This window comes from Anomaloglossus baeobatrachus, chromosome 12 (assembly GCF_048569485.1).
Source record: "Anomaloglossus baeobatrachus isolate aAnoBae1 chromosome 12, aAnoBae1.hap1, whole genome shotgun sequence".
NCBI lineage: Eukaryota > Metazoa > Chordata > Amphibia > Anura > Aromobatidae > Anomaloglossus > Anomaloglossus baeobatrachus.
Window position 1 is genome coordinate 87,445,994 of NC_134364.1, and position 22,141 is coordinate 87,468,134.

Sequence of the window (22,141 nt, forward strand, 5' to 3'; positions counted from 1 at the left end):
GGGATATCTGGCTAGTTTCTGTGTCGAGACTCCTAACAGAGGCTCCACTGACTTTTTTTCATTTGCATACTTCCCAGGGGGCAATGCACCTAGGATTTCACTGTGTTGAGCACCTTTGCTGGCTCCTGGCAGTGTTTTCTCTGGCTGGTCTCCCCGAGATCAGTGATTGTTTTGTCTTGAAGGTCCTCCCGGGGGCATTTCTAGGCTGCTCTGCATAACAGCATTGTAAGCTCCTCCCCTTTGGTAAAGACTATAAAAGGCACATGTCTCTGGACTGTATAGTGGATCAAGGTAAAATGGAACAGCTTAACCAAAATAAAGGCAAAAACTGTCCAGTACTGATCTGGTGACAGCGACTCTTTACATGTTCTCTATAGAAAGGTGCTAGTTGCATGGTGCAGTATATGGAGGCGGTTCTCTAATATTCAGCAGATATAATAGCGGCTGTAACTTAGAAGTTCTGACCCACAATTCTCTGCAAAGTACGCGGCATTGTTGGGGGCTGAGCGGTGGATCAGTCTGTCTTGTGTCTCCCTGTCCTTCAGTTTTTAGTCACATTCTATCTTCCTTGATACTGTGATAGCAGATGTATAATTTTTTTATTGCTCCATTATTGTGTGAAAAGAAAATTTGAAACATTTTACGCAAGATAAAGAAGTTGTCCAATTGGAGGAGGCTGGTAGACAGGTCTGGGCACATGCTCCTCCATCGGCAGCCATTTTTTGGACTTTGTGAAGTCTATGAAAAAATTGTTTAAAAGAACAGAGTCCTCAGTGGTTGATACCTTTTAATGGCTAACTGAAAAGATGGTAATAATAGCAAGCTTTCGAGACTACTCAGGTCTCTTCATCAGGCATGGTACCTGAGTAGACTCGAAAGCTTGCAATTATTACCATCTTTTCAGTTAGCCATTAAAAGGTATCAACCACTGAGGACTCTGTTCTTTTAAACAATTTTTTTATCTCTACTGGCTAACACGGTACAAAGATATATTTTACTTGTATCAAAATGAAGTCTATGAGTAAGGCTGCATTAGCAAGTCGGGTAGGATGAGAAGCTTTAATAGCATACAATATTAAGTGCCATAAATTCATATTGCTAACACAGGTTTTACAATGAGGGTAAAGAGGACAACCCTTTTAAGCATTGTTGATGTTGTAAAGACCAGACAAAGACAGAGTAATATGTTTATACATAAGGCATACACAAGAGCGCGATATTATAGGTTTTACATTCAACATGGCTGCTGTTAAATTCTATTTTTAAAACTGGAAAACCCCTGTAATTTGGGGGTCATTGTGATTCAAAGGCTTTATATAAAAAAGAGGGGTGCATATCAGCCATTGTTGACTTTTGGTGCAGATACCGTGTGATCGCAGGTCTGGCTTTGGGTTCCTTCACAACATTATCTTCATATTGGGTTTGAGTTCCTTCAGTCTCATGATTTCATTATCTCTAGGAGATCCATTGTCCCTCATGCTGGAACAGAAATAGACCCCAATATTAGTGACCGTATTTGGATGATTTCCCCAGACTGTCCGCTCATCAGTGTGTGCAGTCCAATTTTCATCCACTTTTTAACTATTTGTTAATTGCAGCATTCACTACATTCATTCTCTTTGGTGCCGCCAAAAGCTTGGCCTTTTCCAGAAGCAGATAACTATACATATACTGAGGCCTGCTGCCACATTTTTATTTCAGTATATGTACCTACCTACTTAGCATTTTTATGTAGGCCTATTTTTGGCAATGGTTGGCTAGTCGAGATTAAAATATTGTCAAAAGTTAATGAAAACCTATACCATGGCCAAAAATGTGGAAGCCTCTTCAAGCAGCAGAAGTGCCACAACCACTAACACCAGCCTTCTTGAGCAGTATCAGAATTGGCTTGCTTTTGCTCTGGCTAGATTAAGACATCACTTGTCTCAGTCAAAGTAGGAAGATGTTACCTCTGACAGCATCACCGTCAGTTAGGCCAAGGCCACACGGGGATTTGTGCGAGTGCTCGCATGACACTTAACACACGATGGCAGCACAGCGGGAGCTGAGTGTCATGCGACTGTGGTCTGATCCTGCGATCAGACCACAGTTGCAGAGGGGAGGGCCGACGCTGTGGAGAGGAGGGAGGGATTTATCTCCCTATCTCTCTCTCGCCCCATAGACTTTCATGGGTGCGAGTGGGACAGGATCGCATTCCACTCGCAGCATGCTGTGACTGTTGTCTCGGTCCGATTAGGGCTGAGAAAATAATCGCTAATAGGAGCAGGCCCACAGAGTAATATTGGTCCAAGTTAAATGCAACTTTTTTTTTTTTCCATCACATTCCACTCGCACCGTTTTTCCCACCGTATGTCTTAGGCCTTAAAGACAAACTCTGCAAAATGATTCCCCTTTTTTCATTTAAAACATGATCAATGCGCTGTGGATTACATATGCTGTTGGTTACTATTGGGTTACCATTTTTATCGTGAGGTTAACCTGACATTACTAAGGCAGTGTTTGTGTCAAAGAACGTAAAAGGAGTTGAATACAGTTATAGGAGAGATCAGAGTGTTAAGTTTTGCGGCTAACCAACTTTCGGGGGAAAAAATTATCAATTGTACCAAATTCCGATAAATAAGATTTGATCATCTCTATACCAAATTCACCTGGATGGTGCATATATGTCATAGTATTTACCACCACTTCTGCTACAAAAACACGTATGTTTCCCTATTTCATGACATAGAGAGAAGGGATGTGAGGAGACCAGACATTCAGAAATTAATAGTGATGTCATATAACAAGGTGCAGGCAGCAGTTTATCTCTGAAACATAATGGTGCAAAGCAAAAAATAGAATTAAATACATTAACAACTTGTCCCCACATGTCTCCGTCCTGTACATGTCTCTTATACTCACTGTAATACTTCTATCCTGCAGTCTGAGCTGGACAAGGCATCAATCAAGTCACTAAAGTGAGGACCAAACAGATGGTTTTTAGACAGGTCAAGCATCTTCAGGGACCTGTTATTTTTTATTCCAGATGCCAACTGGGTGCAGGAAGTTGCTGGTAGATAATTACCAACCAAACTGTAAGAATAAGAAGATGAGATGTTGGTGACGAATCCACAGTGTTAGTATAAAATCTGTAGATTGTGAATGTGGAGAGAAAAGGTCCACAATAAATGTCATCATTAGAAGCCGCCTTGCGTGGTGGATCGTCACCTTTATTTAAATTGTCTCTCCAGGAAAGGAGATAAACTCTAGCGCAGCGCCACCTATTGGAAGTGGCGGTCCTAAAAGTCAAAAGTGGATTTTTAACAATCCTTTGCATATGACTTAGGATTTATGCCAGATCAGAATCCCAATTTGCAGATACCGTGTTTCGGGGTGCTTGCCCTTCGTCAGTGAAAAGTATGGGGTGTCTGATCTGGCTCATGAGAAGCTATGTGGGGACCACAGGGGAACACTATTCTCCTTATGAGTCATGAGCCAGATCAGACACCCCATACTTTGCACTGACGAGGGGCAAGCACCCCGAAACACCGTGTCTGCAAATTGGGATTCTGATCTAGCATAAATCCTACGTCATATGCAAAGGATTATTAAAAATCCACTTTTAACTTTTAGGATCGCTACTTCCAATAGGTGGCGCTGCGCTAGAGTTTGTCTCCATTCCTGGAGAGACAATTTTAATATTTCCCAGAGGGGCATTGCAGCTATAAGTCCCCTTACTGGCAGCCAGACTGGCTTGCAAAGTCTCCTTAAGGAGAATAGTGTTCACCTTTATTTAGACATTTTTTACACATTAGGCTTTGTTCAAATCACTTTCAGTAGACATTTCTATTCTACAAAATCTATCATGCATATACAGAAATTATCATGTCGTCCAAAATATAAATATGTATGAGGGGCAAAAGGGTAACAATGTTTTGAACTTTTTACTTTTAGGCGCTATATCACAATCTCACCATCCACTACAGTTTCGGTTGTGAGACTACCTTCATTTTATAGACAATCATCTTGACTATTTCGTACATTAATTTGCGCATTAGTTCAGCATATGATCAGTTATGCAGATTCTTGCCATGTCACTGCATTGTTATGGTTTTGCTCCTGCTGATGGAAAAATCATTTTTTTTCCTGTATAATATAAATCACAACCTGTTCTCACATTCCCTAACAACTTTAGTATTTTATTAAGCTGATTCCCAAGCGAAAGGTCACTGGTTCAAATCAAGAATCAGCCATGAAGAAGATTTCCCAAGAAAAGAGAGACAGCATCATCCAGCTCATCGATGGCAGTCTCTGAGCCAAGAAAATTGCCAAACTGCATCATGTGAGGCCATGACAGTTTGAAGAAAAGGAAATAAAGTCCATTCATCCTTTCAAAAGCGAAGAGGTGGAGGTCCAGGCAAAATATCAGAGTCAACAAGTCGGCTCATCACAAGGGCTATCAGTTCTGGCGTGACAAACCCGGCAGTTAAGGCAGCTTGTATGCTTTGAAATAGTTAGATCACAGACATCCATGCAAGCACCGTGCAATGCACGTTACACAAGTCCAGAATGGTGGCCCGAAAAAAGGTGAATAAGCCTCGACTTTAATATCATCATAATTGTTGGCTCTAGTTGGCAAAAAAGTACGAAAAGTGGACAACAGAAGATGGGTGTAAATGGGTCTGGACCAATATGGAGCTAAGGAATCAAGAAGTTGAATGAACTGTCAAGTTTGGGGGAGGAAGCCTGATATTGGGTTGCTTTACAGTGAAAGAAATAAAATTATCAATCAGGATTGTTGGTGGTCTTAATGCTGAGCTATATATGTCTCCTACAAAACGAATAACTTCGTACACTCGAGCACTGTGGGTATGAAAAGGACGACAGTGTTCCAGCAGGACACGAACCCAAAGCATACGTTGAGATTGGCAAAGAAATGGTTCAGTGACAATGAAGAAGTGCTGAATTGGCCCTCACAGTCCCCAGACCTTATCCCAATTGAACACTTGTGGGTAGAGTCAAAGAAAAAGCTTTACACATTCCCAAGTGAGCCGACAAATATGCACAAACATTGGTAAAATGAAGAAAAACAAAAAGCCAGCACTAAATGTGCACTTCAGCACTAAACATTCCAAACTGTACTTATTATAAAAATTTTGAGATTTTTGGCAAAAAATTGCAATTTCTCGAGCTGCCTCGCCACGTCACGGCAAATCTCATTTGAGGCAGTCCTACACTAAAATATTTTTATAAAATGTGCCATACGGCCTCACATATGAATAGTAGAACTGCTCTTAGCAGCACTCACCTGGTCTATTTCAATCCCGTACCCATGACTGAGTCATGGCTGTGGGCGGGACAGGTCCAAGCAAATGCTGCATGAAGTAAATAGCCTGTGGACAAGGCCTGATGACAATGTGAACAGTCACCAACCGCAAAAATCCAGACAGATGGAATACATCCCAAATTGGGGTGCATAGCAAAGTGGGGGTCAGCCACCGACCAATTCAATGAAGAAAAACAAAAAGCCAGCACTAAATGTGCACTTCAGCACTAAACATTCCAAACTGTACTTATTATAAAAATTTTGAGATTTTTGGCAAAAAATTGCAATTTCTCGAGCTGCCTCGCCATTGGTAAAATGTAGCAAGGACCTGGAATCATATTTCGGTTGAGACATGCTTAAATCTTATGAAGAACATGGCCAGAAGGATTCAGGCAGTGTTGAAATCCAAAGTGGGAGATACAAAAATAGACAAAATAATACAAATTAAAAGCTTGATTTTCAGGAGCAAAACGTTAACAATGCAGTGACATGATGAATCTGCCAAATAATAAGTCAAATTTATGTATGAGATCGCCAAGATGATTGTCTATAACATTACGGAAGTCTCACGTTCGAAGCTGTAGTGGATGGTGAAATATAGAGCTTGAAAGTCAAAGGTTCACAACATTGTTACTAGGGTTGAGTGAACCCAAATGATCTCCCATCAGTGTCTCCTGTCACTGGTATCCCTTCTATAATGCAATTTACATGTTTCATCTTATAAATATTCATGTGTTTCTATGTGACGCATCTCTTCCTCGGTCTCTGATCAGATTCCATATACAATAGTGGAATAATAATAATGGCAGGTGTGAGGCAGTGACAGGGGTAATATTTGAAGACCGCTATGTGTCCCCCAGAATGTGTCTGGAAACTCTGAGTTTGCTATAGCTATTACTGGGAGTATAGCATAAAGGGTAACAGGGAGACAGATCCCTCCTCCCAGTCCAGGTTTTGTAGCAATTCTCATGTCCAGCATTTTCATTTAAACTCATGCAGAGCACAGCAGGGTGTGTCTCAGTTGAGAGCCAGACTTGGTGAAGCTAACACATGCTGTGTGAGCTGGGCTGGCTCTGTGTGGAGTGAACACAGGCCAAGAGTGTCAGCCTAGGAGAACCTTATACAGATCCCTGCGGTTATCGGGGTCCTAAGGTAACAAGACTTTTTGATGCAAAGAATTTGTCTATATGCACCGGCTGTGATCCGGAAGAGACTTTGACTGTGGGAAATTGGATCTATTTATGCTGCAACAATAAATAGACTGTTGGTGTGAACACGCTGCTGCCTCACTGCCTCACGTTTTTTGCCCAAACAACGCTGCTACCTCACATTATGGTGGAGAATGCGGGCATGGCAGTCTGGTTGCTAAGGGCAATAGCCTAAGAGGTACTTACCCGGAAGAAAAAAAAAAAAATTTTTCTACTGACTGTTTGCGGTGGATCGGCGGGTCCACGAAGCCTGCAGTTTTCATATGTTTATGATCAAGCCTGCAAAGTTACAGTTTACCTCAGCAGCCACTATGGAGGATCTTGTAAAGCAAGTGGCCCAGTCTACTGCTCAACTACAGCAGGTTTTTGCACAAACCAGTGCACAGCAGCAACAAGCTAATGCTCAGCACCAGCGGGCGTTAGCTCAGCAACAGGAGACAAACAGCTTGTTGACTAACCAGCTTTCTGCTCTGCGAGAAGCGCTCCCAACGGTAACTCCAGGTCATCCACTCCTTCCTGCGGCCCAGGACAGAGTAAGGGCGGCACTTACAAAGATGAGTGCAGAGGATGACCCAGAAGCCTTTCTCTCCGTGTTTGAGAGGACCGCTGAGCGAGAGAAATTGTCTACCGACCGTTGGACTGATGTCGTGGCCCCGTTCCTGGTAGGTGAACCTCAAAAAGCCTACCTGGATCTCAGCACGGAGGATGCCAAGGACTATGGCATACTGAAAGGTGAGATCCTTGCACGGATGGGGGTTAACACTTATCTCCGGGCCCAACGAGTGAATCAGTGGTCCTTTGAGGAGGGAAAACCTGCACGCTCACAGGCCCATGTCTTACTGGACCTTGTAAAAAAATGGCTGCAGCCGGAGACCTTGAACCCCGGACAGATGATTGAGCGGGTGGTGATTGAACGGTTTGTGCGGACTTTGCCAGCCCCATTCAACGGTGGGTGGGACAGGGGGACCCCGGTACCCTAGACCAGCTAGTGAATTTGGTGGAACGCTACACAGCTACCCAGGAGTTGGTCCGGGACTCTGCTTCACGGCGGGCACTCCGTAGGGATACGCCCCCTTCACAGTTGGTAAAAGACTCCCGTCCCTCCTCGGGTGCTGCCCCGTCTTCAGCCCTGGCAGAGAGTAAACCCCAGACTAAGGTCAGCAGGAGTCCCGGTTCCCCAAAGTCAGACACCCGAAACAGGGACACCTCTGCTGTTATGTGCTGGCGGTGCCATCAGCTCGGGCATGTGATGGCACAGTGCCCACTCACAACAGAACCCATGGACTGCCGGTACGCTCGCCGGGTATCAATGTATGCCCATACTGTTTGTACCGTAAGCACTGTTACTATGGGGGAGGAGCCCCATCTCTGCAAAGTACGTGTTAATGGCTATACAGCAGAGGCTTTGTTGGACTCAGGAAGTGTAGTGACTCTTGTACATGCCTCCTTGGTCTCCGGGGAAAACCCTACGGGACATAAAGTAGGGGTACTTTGTATTCATGGAGACCTACGTGAATACCCTATGGAAAGGGTCACCATTGCTACCTCGTGTGGAGAGGTTCAACATGAAGTGGGGGTGATGAAAAGACTTCCATATGCTGTTATTTTGGGAAGAGACTTGCCCCTGTTCTGGACATTATGTGGGAGGCGACCTAGCCCTCCGAGGTGTATGATTGAATCAGGCCCTGAGCCGGACGATCCCGACTCAGGGATACCTGCCGTAGGGGTCACCAGTATAGGGACAGAGTGTAACCCTGCCAGGTTCCCCCTAGAGGTAATGGCAGGAGAGGTTGAGCCACCCGAGGCAATCCCGGAGTTGAACGTGTCTCCAGATAATTTCGGAACAGCACAGCTCCGGGACCCCACATTGGCTCCTGGACGTGGAAATGTACAGGTAATTGATGGGGTACCCCAGCGGCCTGGTGCCAGGCTGGAAACTCCCTACATGGCTCTAAAGCGAGAGTTGCTCTATCGGGTTGATACAATCCGGGGGGAAATAGTGGAACAGTTGGTGGTCCCTCAGCCGTACCGCCGTCAGACCTTGGAATTGGCTCATAACCACCTAATGAGTGGGCACCTAGGTGAAGAGAAAACGCGGGAACGCATGTTTCAGCGGTTTTACTGGCCAGGGGTCGGCGCAGAAATTAAGAGGTTCTGTGAGTCCTGCCTAGTTTGTCAGTTGACTGCACCAACGCACCGTTTCCGTAGTCCTCTGATACCTTTACCCATTATAGAGGTGCCTTTTGAGCGGATTGCTATGGATCTGATCGGACCCATTGTAAAATCAGCCCGTGGTCACCAGCACATCCTGGTAGTGATGGATTACGCGACACGTTATCCGGAGGCCATTCCACTACGTCATACCTCGGCGAGGCTTATTGCTCGGGAGTTGTTTGCTATGTTCTGTCGTGTGGGGTTACCCAAAGAAATCCTGACCGATCAGGGCACTCCCTTTATGTCTAAAATTACAAAGGAACTGTGCAAACTCCTCCAGATCAAGCAGCTACGCACGTCGGTGTACCATCCCCAGACTGATGGTCTAGTGGAACGTTTTAATAAAACTCTAAAGGCTATGTTGAAAAAGGTGGTCTCCAAAGAGGGGAAAGATTGGGACATGTTATTGCCCTATTTAATGTTCGCTATCCGCGAGGTCCCACAATCTTCCACCGGGTTCTCGCCATTTGAGTTACTGTATGGCAGACATCCGCGGGGACTGCTGGATATAGTTAAGGAAACTTGGGAACAGGAGCCCACCCCTCACAAAAGCACAGTGGAATACGTTATGGGTATGCAGGATCGTATCACGGCAATAATGCCCATTGTTAAAGAGCATTTGCTGGATGCTCAGGCAGCCCAAAGTACTCAGTATAATAGAAAGGCCTCCATCAGGTCTTTTAAACCAGGAGATCGTGTCTTAGTCCTAATACCTACTGCAGAAAGTAAGTTCTTAGCCAAATGGCAAGGTCCCTATGAGATCCGGGAGAAAGTGGGGGAAGTAAACTATAAGGTGTATCAGCCAGGTAGAAGAAAACCAGAGCAAACCTACCATGTAAACCTGCTGAAGGCATGGAAAGACAGGGAATGTATGGTGGCTGACGTAACGTTGGACCTAACCTTTTCAGGTGCCTTGACAACAACAAAGAAGGAGTCCCCTGATGATGAATTGGGAGTAAGGATTGGGGATTCTCTCTCAAAACAGCAGAGACGGGAGTCTCGGAGATTAGTGCAGCGGAATACGGATGTGTTCTCAAGCCTACCCGGCCGAACAACCGTAATCCACCATGATATTGTCATCGAGCCTCAAGTAAGGGTACGCCTGAGGCCATACCGGGTACCAGAGGCTTGTAGGCAAGCCATTGCGGAGGAGGTAAAAAAGATGCTCCAACTAGGGGTTATTGAAAAATCCACGAGCGAATGGGCCAGTCCCATTGTGCTGATCCCGAAACCAGACGGTTCTTTAAGATTCTGTAATGACTTCCGAAAGTTAAATGAGGTATCGAAGTTTGATATGTACCCCATGCCCAGGGTCGACGAGCTGATAGAGAGACTGGGACGGGCCCAGTACTTCACGACTCTCGATCTCACTAAAGGTTACTGGCAGGTGCCGCTGACAGAGGCGGCAAAAGAAAAGACCGCTTTTGTCACGCCAGGGGGGCTCTATCACTATGTCGTCTTGCCATTTGGTTTACATGGGGCTCCGGCCACGTTTCAGAGGTTAATGGACATAGTGTTAGAACCCCATCAACCATATGCCTCTGCATATTTGGATGACATCATCATCTATAGCAGTGACTGGAGCACCCACTTATCTCAGGTACAAGCGGTAGTGGATTCGCTCAGAGCGGCTGGTCTGACGGCGAATCCAAGCAAATGTGCTATGGGTCTCAAAGAAGCCCGTTACTTGGGGTATGTGATAGGCCAAGGGGTTATCAAGCCACAAGTAAACAAAATCGAAGCCATTCAAAACTGGCCTCGTCCCCTTACCACAAAACAGGTAAGAGCCTTTCTGGGTATAATGGGGTATTACCGACGATTCATACCCAATTTTGCTGGACGGTCGGCGCCTTTGTCCGATCTTTTAAAAGGGAAGAAGTCGGTCATGGTCCACTGGAATACACAAGCAGAAGAGGCCTTTCAGGTGCTAAAGGTAGTCCTATGTGGTCAGCCTGTCCTTGTCAACCCTGACTTTCAAAAGGAGTTTATAGTACAGGCAGATGCCTCTGAGGTGGGTCTGGGTGCGGTTCTGTCCCAGGAGGTAGATGGAGAGGAGCACCCAGTCACCTATTTGAGTAGAAAACTCACCCCGGCAGAGAAGAACTATTGCATAGTGGAGAAGGAGTGCCTGGCCATAAAATGGGCTCTGGAATCCCTCCGCTACTACCTGCTGGGGCGACACTTTCGCCTGGTGACAGACCACTCCCCTTTGGTCTGGATGAGGAATGCTAAGGGGAGAAATGCTAGAGTCACCAGGTGGTTTCTCTCCTTGCAGAACTTTCACTTTTCTGTGGAACACCGGGCTGGTAGGTTGCAGGGCAATGCGGATGCCCTGTCCAGAGGTCCCTGTATGTTGGCAAAAGTTCAACCCCGCCCGTTTGAACTGAGTGGGGGGATATGTGAGGCAGTGACAGGGGTAATATTTGAAGACCGCTATGTGTCCCCCAGAATGTGTCTGGAAACCCTCTGAGTTTGCTATAGCTATTACTGGGAGTATAGCACAAAGGGTAACAGGGAGACAGAGCCCTCCTCCCAGTCCAAGTTTTGTAGCAATTCTCATGTCCAGCATTTTCATTTAAACTCATGCAGAGCACAGCAGGGTGTGTCTCAGTTGAGAGCCAGGCTTGGTGAAGCTAACACATGCGGTGTGAGCTGGGCTGGCTCTGTGTGGAGTGAACACAGGCCAAGAGTGTGAGCCTAGGAGAACCTTACACAGATCCCTGCGGTTATCGGGGTCCTAAGGTAACAAGACTTTTTGATGCAAAGAATTTGTCTATATGCACCGGCTGTGATCCGGAAGAGACTTTGACTGTGGGAAATTGGATCTATTTATGCTGCAACAATAAATAGACTGTTGGTGTGAACACGCTGCTGCCTCACTGCCTCACGTTTTTTGGCCAAACAACGCTGCTACCTCACACAGGAGATTACATTTGTTACCTCTCTCCATTGCACGACATAGAGAGAAGTGATATGAGGAAACAAGACAGTCAGACATAATAAATAAATAATAAAATCGATTTATAACTTGCTCAGTATGTCTCTGTACTTACAGTAGATCCTCTATCCTGCAGTCTGGACTGGATAGCGCTTCCATCAAATCACTGAACTTTGGACCAAACAGACGGTTATTAGACAGGTCAAGTGTGTGCAGGGACCGGTTATTCCTTATTACAGACGCCAACTGGGTGCAGGTTGTGTGTGGTAGGTGATTATAACCCAAACTGTAAAATAAGAAGATGAGATGGGAAAGGTCACAGAGCGTTAATAGAAAATCCATACATTTTATGCATTTTATGTAATCACCAGAGGCCACCTCTTACGTGTGGTGAATGTAAGGAATAAATGGACTGCACTCTCTTCTATCTATCTAGGTATATCCAAGCCTAGCTTAGCTACTCATCTCTAAGTCACCTGATGTTCTTCTGAACCATTCTGCATTCATTTTTAATAATCCCGGAGTCAAGTGAACTGCTGGACTTATCTCATCACAGTCCAAGTGGAGACAAGACGTTCAAAAGTTAATAGCAGCTCAACACGTTTAATTCAATCCCTCTCATCAAGCTCCTTGGTCATCTACAACCACTGACCACTCTCAAGAACCCTGGACCTTGACATGGACCTTCCTGTTGCACAAGACTAAAGGCTACTTTACACACTGCGATATCGGTCCCGATATCGCTAGTGTGCGTACCCGCCCCCATCTGTTGCGCGACACGGGCATATCGCTGCCCGTGCCGCACAACATCGCCCAGAGCCGTCACACATACTTACCTGTCCGGCGACGTCGCTGTGACCGGCGAACCGCCTCCTTTCTAAGGGGGCGGTCCGTGCGGCGTCACAGCGACGTCACTGAACCGCCGCCCAATCGCAGCGGAGGGGCGGAGATGAGCGGGACGTAACATCCCGCCCACCTCCTTCCTTCCGCATAGCGGCCGGGAGGCAGGTAGAGAGACGTTCCTCGCTCCTGCGGCGTCACACGCAGCGATGTGTGATGCCGCAGGAACGAGGAACAACCTCGTTACTGCTGAAGTAACGATTTTTGGGAATTAGGACCCGTGTAGCCGATTAGCGATAAATCACGCTTTTGCGACGATTTTACATCGCTGAACGCTGTTACACAAAGCTATATCGCTAACGATTGCGGAAGTGCGTCACCAAAACCGTGACCCCAACGACAAAATTCGGGCGATATCGCAGTGTGTAAAGCCCGCTTAATTCTATTTAGTTTGTGGTTGATTGCTATTCTAAAAGTCCAGCTTTATTTCATTGTCTTGCTCACCCTCAAGTGGTTGGATCAAGTTTTCGTCAAGATTTTCTGTTTCCATGGTCTTTCTGGCCATACTGTCTAAGGCTGTGTCCGCACTTTGCGTTTCCACCTGCGTTTCAGCTGCTTTTTAGGTCCGTTTTGAACTGCACCGTTTTCATGCCAAAAGGCATGCGTTTTGATTATCCAACAAAGTCTATGAAAAATGGGGATTTCTTGTCCGCACTTTGCGTTCCTAAACGCTGCGTTTAATTTGCATAATTTGTGGCAAAAAACATGCGTTCAAAAAAGCAGCATGTCAATTGTTTTTGCCATTTGGGCTGCGTTTTGCTAACATTGAAGTCAATGAGAAGTTGTAAAAAGCTAGCAACATCAAAATTCCAGCTAGCAACAGCAAAATTCCACCAAAATGCTTTTTTGGTGCAGAAAGAATGCGTTTTAGACTACATAAACGCATGCTTTTTGAACATCAAAATATTGAAATGATCTGTCCCTTTACACACACACATAGTCCGACAATTAAATTAATGAAAAATTACAATTTATTGCTATATTATCGAAAAATAGTATAACACCGCTATAATTCTATGAAATATAACTATTTTCATTATTTTTTAAATAATTATGTGTTCCTTTTTTCCCCCATTTTTTTCATTGTGTTTGACTGTTCAAACTTTATTAAGCAGTGTCTTTATGTTCAAAACGCATCTTTCAAAATGCAATGGAAAAGCGTGTAAAAAGCGCAAAAAACGCGGCTAAAACGCGCTAAATACGCATGCGTTTTTAGCGCTATTTTGTGGTCAAAAGCAACTTTGGCAAAATCAATTTCTGCCAGAGGGTGCGTTTTGACATGCTTCTAGGATGACGCAAAGTGTGGACACAGTCTAAGGCTATGTGCGCACGTTGCGTAATTGCATGCAGTTACACTGCGCTTTGTAGCGCAGCGTAACTGTATGCGTCCTGCGTCCCCTGCATAATCTATGAAGATTACGCAGGAGCTGTGCACACGTGGCGTCTTAGAGCGCAGCACTTTGGCTGCTGCCCGAAGCGCGCGTTCTAAGTGACATGTCACTTCTTCCGTGCGCTCTGCCTGCAGCCCCTGCTCTGTCTATGGGAGGAGCTGCAGGCAGAGCGCATGGAATCTGCTTTTTTTTTTTTTTCACTACGGACATTTTCTGCAGTGATTAGAAGCGCACGTGTGCTCTTCAGATCGCTGCAGAAATTTCTGCAGTGACTGTACGCAACGTGCGCACATAGCCTAAGACTGTGATGTTCTGATATACTGGAGGGTTCTATGCGAGGTCTTAAAATATTTCTGTTCTCTTCGGCAAACCATGCGCAAAGCAATGGAGGAACTGAGATTAATCAAACCATAGATTAACGTCTTCCCATTTTATTTATTGTTAATCAGAACAATTGGCTGAAGATGCTTGCTCCAACAGAAGTAACTCAAAATAACTGTCCGCTACTGTGACATCTGTTTGCATTAGTGTCTTTGGTTGAGAACCTCGTCTTCCTTTACCCAGATCTCTGGCGCAACTATCCCAGAAGCACATAAATGAGGGATACTTTGTATATACTGGCTGCTGACCTAATAGCATCCTTAGAATTTTGAAGTCTCCACAAATCACTCAAAGATGATCTTCATACTTGATTTTTTCAAGAATCAGAGCCAAATTTTCTTAACTTTACTGCAGATGTACTGATTATATCCAACGGGAAGTGATGGAAATTAATTTCCATTATGCAGCAATATTGATTTAAGGCTTGTTTTGGAAAAATCTATAAAAAAAAAAAGTACCATTGGGATGATTCCTATTCTATTTCAGATTGCCTCACAAGCCCACGGGCATCATTACAATAAAGGAGATTCCTCTCTGTAGAATAAAACAAAGTGAATTCGCTCTCTCTATGCCTGTCCCATAAGAACAATGTTCCAGGTGACAGAAGATGTGTATTCTTGAGTTTTGATCCCAACAATTCAGCAGGATCTTTGGAAAGGCCCAAATCTCTAACAAGATTGTTTAATTCGTTCTGAGAAAAAAGTTGATGCCCCTCATCCATAGAAACTTCAGAGCCAGAATCTTCCTGTGCTGGTACTGCATCTTTTTGTTCATCTAATCACCACATTTGTTAAAGAAAGAAACCCGTACCTACACCCAGAGGGAAATTAGTAATGGCTGTAAATTACAATACAAATGTAACCATGGGTGTGGGGTATAAAGGGACCAATAGGACCATTCGGAAATAATCATAAACAAAACCAAAAAAGAGAAAAAACGAACAACAGGTCACAAAATAACAATATCTTTATTAATTATCAACTAAAAGCGCATGTATTGAAGTTTTTTGAAAAACATCACTATTGGCTGGAAACAAAAGAGGGCGTAACAAAAAGGGGGTGACCTGCAAGCTGCACAGTATACAGATAAAGTGTGCAAAGATATGAATAAATAAGGATTAAAGTACAAAATAGGACTATAAAAGGAAGGTAAAGTGTGCTAGGAGGGAGTAACCTTACATTTAAACACAATATACACACCTAAATGCTGCCATAATATGCAGCAATAGTGACATCACAGGAAAGTGATACCGAGTACATTGTGCACCAAATATTAATAACAATAGATAAATATATATTAACCACATAGAGTTGCAGGTATGTAGTGTAATAGGAGGCTGCTCCACTATTGAAATGGTATACATAATGACAAAAAGTCATATAGAGCCAGTAATTAAAGGGAACCTGTCATCAGAAATTTCGCCCAAAAGCTAAAAGATTCCCCCTCTGCAGCTCCTGGGCTGCATTCTAGGAAGGTCCCTGTTATTATTGTGCCCCATGTGAGACCAAAATAAAGCCTTTATAAAGTTCTACCTTTTTGTATGCAGCTTCTGTAAATCCGACACGGGGGCGGGCTCTCTGCCGTCCGTTATTCTGCCTCCTGGTCCTGTATGCCGCCCCCATCGCTCCTTTCCATATCTGATGCACCGCCCACTGCTCCAGCCATCCCCGTGCATGCCCAGTGCCAGTCTCACAGGACTGAGCAGTGTGACCGCTGGTGACGTGTGCGCAGGCAAGTGATTATCGGCGGGACTGTGACTGTTATCAGCAAGTACCCGGCCATAATCTCTTGAGCGCGCAAACCTCTCCAGCGTCACACTGAACTCAGTGTAGATGCTAGACTGTATGGGCTGCTTCCAGGGATGACGTCCCTTTGTCATGTGATAGTATTTCGAACACACCCCTATCACGTGACAAAGGGACGTCATCCCTGGAAGCAGCCCATACAGTCTAGCATCTACACTGAGTTCAGTGTGACGCTGGAGAGGTTTGCGCGCTCAAGAGATTATGGCCGGGTACTTGCTGATAACAGTCACAGTCCCGTCCATAATCACTTGCCTGCGCACACGTCACCAGCAGTCACAGTGCTCAGTCCTGTGAGACTGGCACTGGGCATGCACGGGGATGGCTGGAGCAGTGGGCGGTGTCATCAGCTATGGAAAGGAGCGATGGGGGCGGCATACAGGACCAGGAGGCAGAATAACGGACGGCAGAGAGCCCGCCCCCGTGACGGATTTACAGAAGCTGCATACAAAAAGGTAGAACTTTATAAAGGCTTTATTTTGGTCTCACATGGGGCACAATAATAACAGGGACCTTCCTAGAATGCAGCCCAGGAGCTGCAGAGGGGGAATCTTTTAGCTTTTGGGCGAAATTTCTGATGACAGGTTCCCTTTAAGACAAGGTAAATGCAAGTGAATCATGGAAATTTACCAGAATATAGCAGGAGCTCAGAGCCAGGTATGTGACACCCACCCCAACGCGCGGACATTTCGGTGTTGTCTTCTTCAGGGAATGGGGTCATCTGATATTGTGAAAGCTTAAATCCACATAGTCCACCAACAGGTGAACAGATTATGGGCAAGCGCCTTATTGACTGCAGATTGTGAGTAGTCATGTGGAAAGCAGGGTTTGTAAACGTCACAGCCGCAATGCCATCCAGACATTGCAGCAATGTGACGAATGACATTTTCACCGCCCTTTTCATTCGTCACATTGACATGGAAGCGGTTATATATAGGTTACAGGTATGTGTGCTCCAATATGGTTCAGCTTTTAATTTATCTAGGAGGCCGCATGGCACATGAAATACATATTATAGAGTAGGACCCCCCCTATTGAGATTTGCCGTGACGTGGCAGGGGTGGCTCAAAAAATTGATTATTTGTTAAAAATCTCATTTTGTTTTATAGTGCAGTTGGAATAAATCTGTGAATTTGCACTTTTTATATGATGCATGCCATTTTCAGATGTGCTGGCTCCCCTTTCTCTGTTTAGTTGTAGTTATGCTACATTGGTCTGATGGCTGACGACCACCATGCTATGCACACCTGACCTTGGTTTGCAATATATTCCTCCTGTTGGTGGCTGTTCACATTCAGCTGCCTCACCCTTTTCCACTAAGTGAGGGCACCGCTGATCTCGCGGCTCACTTCACTCACTCAGGTGATTTGCTGTCACAGGTCTCCAGCTGTGGCCGCGGGTAACCTGAGTGACATCACCGCTGATAGTGCGACTCACTTCAGTTGCTCCATTGAGCTCACAGCGAGTGGTCGTGCTCTATGGCCGCTCACTGTCAGCTTTCGATGGAGCAGAGCTGAAAGCATCATGGGATCTCGTGTGGATTACGTCGGACCTGGAGGGGTGTTTTTGGATTAATAAAGTGGTGAAAGAGGGTGTTTTGGGGTTTTTTTTGTCTTTTATTACAAATAAAGGATTTTTTGGGTGTATGTATTTACTTTCACTAACAGGTTAATCATTGGGGGTGTCTGCAATAATTAACGTAAGACTTAGTGGCAGCTATGGGCTGCCATTAACTCCTTATTATCCCGATTGCCAACACACCAGGGGAATTCGGGACGAGCCGGGTAAGGTCTTGGGACTGGTGCATCTAATGGATGCGGCAATTCCGGGCGGCTGCTGGCTGATATTTTTAGGCTGGGGGGCAGCCTAAAAATGATAGGCCTCCCCAGTCTGAGAATACCAGCCCCCAGCTGTGTGGCTTTATCTTGGCTGGGTATCAATTAGGGGGCACCGCACGTCGTTTTTTTAAATTATTTATTTATTTTACGATATAGACCTGCCTACCAGCGGCTGTGATTGATTGCAGTGAGACAGCTGTCACTCAGCATGGGGGCTCGTCTGAATGCAACCAATCAGACGCCAGTGGGTGGGGGAAGCAGGGAATATGAGATGGCCTAATGAGTGGCCGGCACTTTCAGAAGCAGGAGAAGCCGCCAGAGCAATGTGACAGCTGTGCAGCACCGCGCCTGTGATCAGAGAGTATGAGGGAGGCAGAGAGAGAGAAAGGGAGAGACCGATCGACAGAGAGAGAGACCAACTGACAGAGAGAGACTGACCAACCGACAGAGATAGAGATCAGAACCGACCGAGAGAGAGAGAAAAACCTGCGTTTTTGTTGACAAGAACACATCCAAAATGCAGTGCAAATGCAGCTAAACATTTTGGCTGCGTTTTGTCACACCTCATTCACTTCAACGGGTGGAAAATGCAACCAAAACGAAATGACGAAGTGACATGCTGCTTCTTTTTTAGGCAACGATTTTGACAAATATTTGACAAACAAAATGCTGCCTTAAAAAAAGCAACGTGTGCATGGAATTTTCTAAATTCTCATAGACTTTGCTGGGGAAGCACAACGCATGCATTTTTTCAATGACACAGAGCAGTTTTAAATGCAGCCAAAACGCAGGAAAAACGCAACATGCGCACATGACCTTATACTCACACGTTACTGACCTGTACAGTCATGGCCAAAAGTTTTGAGAATGCTATAAATATTAATTTTTACAAAGTCTAGTGCTTAAGTTTTTCTAATGGCAATTTGCATATACTCCAGAATGTCATAAAGAGTGATCAGCTTAACAGCAATTACTTGCAAATTCAATATTGGCTAAGAAAATGAACCTTAACCCCCAAAACACATTTCAACAGCATTGCATTCCTGCCTTAAAAGGAGCAGCTAACATTGTTTTAGTGATTTTTCCATTAACACAGGTGTGGGTGTTGATGAGGACAGGGCTGGCGATCAATCAGTCATTATTAAGTAAGAATGACACCACTGGACACTTTAAAAGGAGGCTGGTGCTTGGTATCATTGTTTCTCTTCAGTTAACCATGGTTATCTCTAAAGAAACACGTGCAGCCATCATTACTCTGCACAAAAATGGCCTAACAGGGAAGAGTATCGCAGCTACAAAGATTGCACCTCAGTCAACAATCTATCGCATCATCAAGAACTTCAAGGAGAGAGCTTCCATTGTTGCCAAAAAGGCTCTAGGGCGCCCAAGAAGGACCAGCAAATGCCAGGACCGTATCTTAAAACTGTTTCAGCTGCGGGATCGGACTACCAGCAGTGCCGAGCTAGCTCAGCAAAGGCAGCAGGCTGGTGTGAGTGCTTCTGCACGCACTGTGAGGCAGAGACTCTTTGAGCAAGGCCTGGTTTCAAGGAGGGCAGCAAAGAAGCCACTTCTCTCCATAAAAAACATCAGGGACCGACTGATATTCTGCAAAAGGTACAGGGAGTGGACTGCTGAGGACTGGGGTAAAGTCATTTTCTCAGATGAATCCCCTTTTCGATTGTTTGGGACATCTGGAAAACAGCTTATTAAGAGAAGAAGAGGTGAGTGCTACCACCAGTCTTGTCTCATGCCAACTGTTAAGCATCCTGAAATGATTCATGTGTGGGGTTGCTTCTCAGCCAAGGGAATCGGCTCACTCACAGTCTTGCCTAAAAACACAGCCATGAATAAAGAATGGTACCAGAATGTCCTCCAAGAGCAACTTCTCCCAACTGTCCAAGAGCAGTTTGGCGCCCAACAATGCCTTTTCCAGCATGATGGAGCACCTTGCCATAAAGCAAAGGTGATCACTAAATGGCTCATGGAACAAAACATACAGATTTTGGGTCCATGGCCTGGAAACTCCCCAGATCTTAATCCCATTGAGAACTTGTGGGCAATCATCAAGAGACAGGTGGACAAACAAAAAACAACAAATTCTGGCAAAATGCAAGCATTGCTTATGCAAGAATGGACAGCTATCAGTCAGGATTTGCTCCAGAAGTTGATTGAGAGCATGCCAGGGAGAATTGCAGAGGTCCTGAAGAAGAAGGGTCAACACTGCAAATATTCACTTGCTGCATTAACTCATTCTAACTGTCAATAGAACCTTTTGTAACTCATAATATGATTGCAATTATATTTCTGTATGTGATGTAAACATCAGACAAACACAATTAAAAAACAGAGGGCAACAGATCATGTGAAAATATAATTTTGGTGTCATTCTCAAAACTATTGGCCATGACTGTACATGTCTCTGATACTTGCACGTCTCCATCCTGTACACATTTGTTATGCTTGTGTACGTCCCCTACTGCCCACATCTCCACTCTGTGCACGTATCTTATACTCACAAGTCTGTCTTGTACACATCTCATAGTTGTTTGTCTCCGTCCTGTGCACGTCTCTTATATTCCACGTCTTTGTCCTGTACATGACTCTTACATATGCAAGCCCGCGTCCTGTACACATCTTACACAAGCAAGTCTCCGACTTATACACCTCTCTTGTACTCGCACGTCTCCGTACTGTACACGTGTGTTATACTCACGTCTCCTCCTGTACATGTATCTAAGACGCGCAAGACTCCGTCCTGTACGCATCTCTCATACTCGCACATTTCCATCCTGTACACATCTTTTATACTCACCGTATTATCTTTATCCTGCAGTCTGGACTGGACAGTGCCTCCACCAAGTCACCAAAGTGAGGACCAAGCAGACGGTTATTGTACAGGTCAAGCATTTCAAGGCACTGGTTAGTCTTTATTAAAGATGCCAACTGGATGCAGGCCGTGTGTGGCAGAAGATTAACACAAAGACTGTAAGAATAAAAAAATGTGGGTGATGCATTCATAGAGAGTTAGTATAAAATCTGAATATTGTGAATATGGAAAATGGTAGGGCTAGAAGCTGCCTATTGTGGTGTATGTCAGGACTGCCGGCAACTGTATGATGTGTCCACTGACACCAAATCCATGCTCTAAAAATATGAGGGTAAGGGGTACTTTACACGCTGTGACATCGCTAGCATCGGCTAGTGATGTCCAGCGCGATAGTACCCGCCCCCGTCGCACATGCGATATGTGTTGATTGCTGCCGTAGCGAACATTATCGCTACGGCAGCTTCACACGCACATACCTGCTCGGTGACGTCGCTGTGACCGCCGAACAATCCCTCCTTCAAGGGGGAGGTGCATTCGGCGTCACAGCGACGTCACTGCGGCGTCACTAATCGGCCACCCAATAGAAGCGGACGGGCGGGGATAAGCGGGACGTAACATCCTGCCCACCTTCTCCCTTCCGCATTGCCTTCGGGACGCAGGTAAGGAGATGTTTGTTGCTCCTGCGGGTTTACACACAGCGATGTGTGGAGCTGCAGGAACGACAAACAACATCGTACCAGCGGTCGACCCGACATTATGGAAATAAACGACATTACACAGATCAGCGAGATTGTATGCTTCTGTGCTCGTTCATTGTTCCATCTAGGATTTACACGTTGCGATGTTGCTACCGGCGTCGGATGTGCGTCACTGACAACGTGACCCCGACGATATAGTGGTAGCGATGTCGCAACGTGTAAAGTACCCCTTAGGTTTGGATAACAATGTAGGTGTGTTATACTTTCAGACATCAGATTAAGGGACAGGCACACTGACGATAATGAGGTTTGCCTGATAACATCTATTTTTTTCAGATCCAAAAAGACACTAAGCATGTATGAGTATAGTTTCTTTTTACTGCTACATTTCAAGTTAGAGACTTCAGGTAAGAGAAAGTAGGAAGATACTTCAGAAGATGATGGTGGTTTCAGCGAAATATCATAGTGCGCACTTTCACTAAGTCTCAGACCATGTAAAGGTACAGCCAGAGGGTGAAGCGGTGTGCAGAACACTGTACCGTATATTTCGTTTTATAAGGTGCACCGGATTATAAGACGCAACCCAAATTTAGAGCTAAAAAAAGGTAAAAAAAAAATGGGGTCCGTCTTATAAACCGG

At 45.1% G+C, this 22,141-nt stretch overlaps 1 protein-coding gene across 1 annotated transcript in view; it reads right to left on the reverse strand.

Annotated features, from left to right (window-relative positions):
* Nucleotides 1-1,046: 1,046 nt before the first annotated feature.
* LOC142258027 (NACHT, LRR and PYD domains-containing protein 12-like) overlaps nt 1,047-22,141 on the reverse strand; it is a 130,632-nt gene continuing 109,537 nt past the window's right edge. The window contains exons 8-11 of the mRNA XM_075330451.1: nt 20,790-20,960; nt 11,781-11,951; nt 2,902-3,072; nt 1,047-1,479 (exon numbers count right to left, since the gene is read on the reverse strand). Of these exons, the coding sequence (XP_075186566.1) occupies nt 1,398-1,479; nt 2,902-3,072; nt 11,781-11,951; nt 20,790-20,960 (595 nt within the window). The 3' untranslated portion in view covers nt 1,047-1,397. The remainder of the gene's footprint in view (nt 1,480-2,901; nt 3,073-11,780; nt 11,952-20,789; nt 20,961-22,141) is intronic.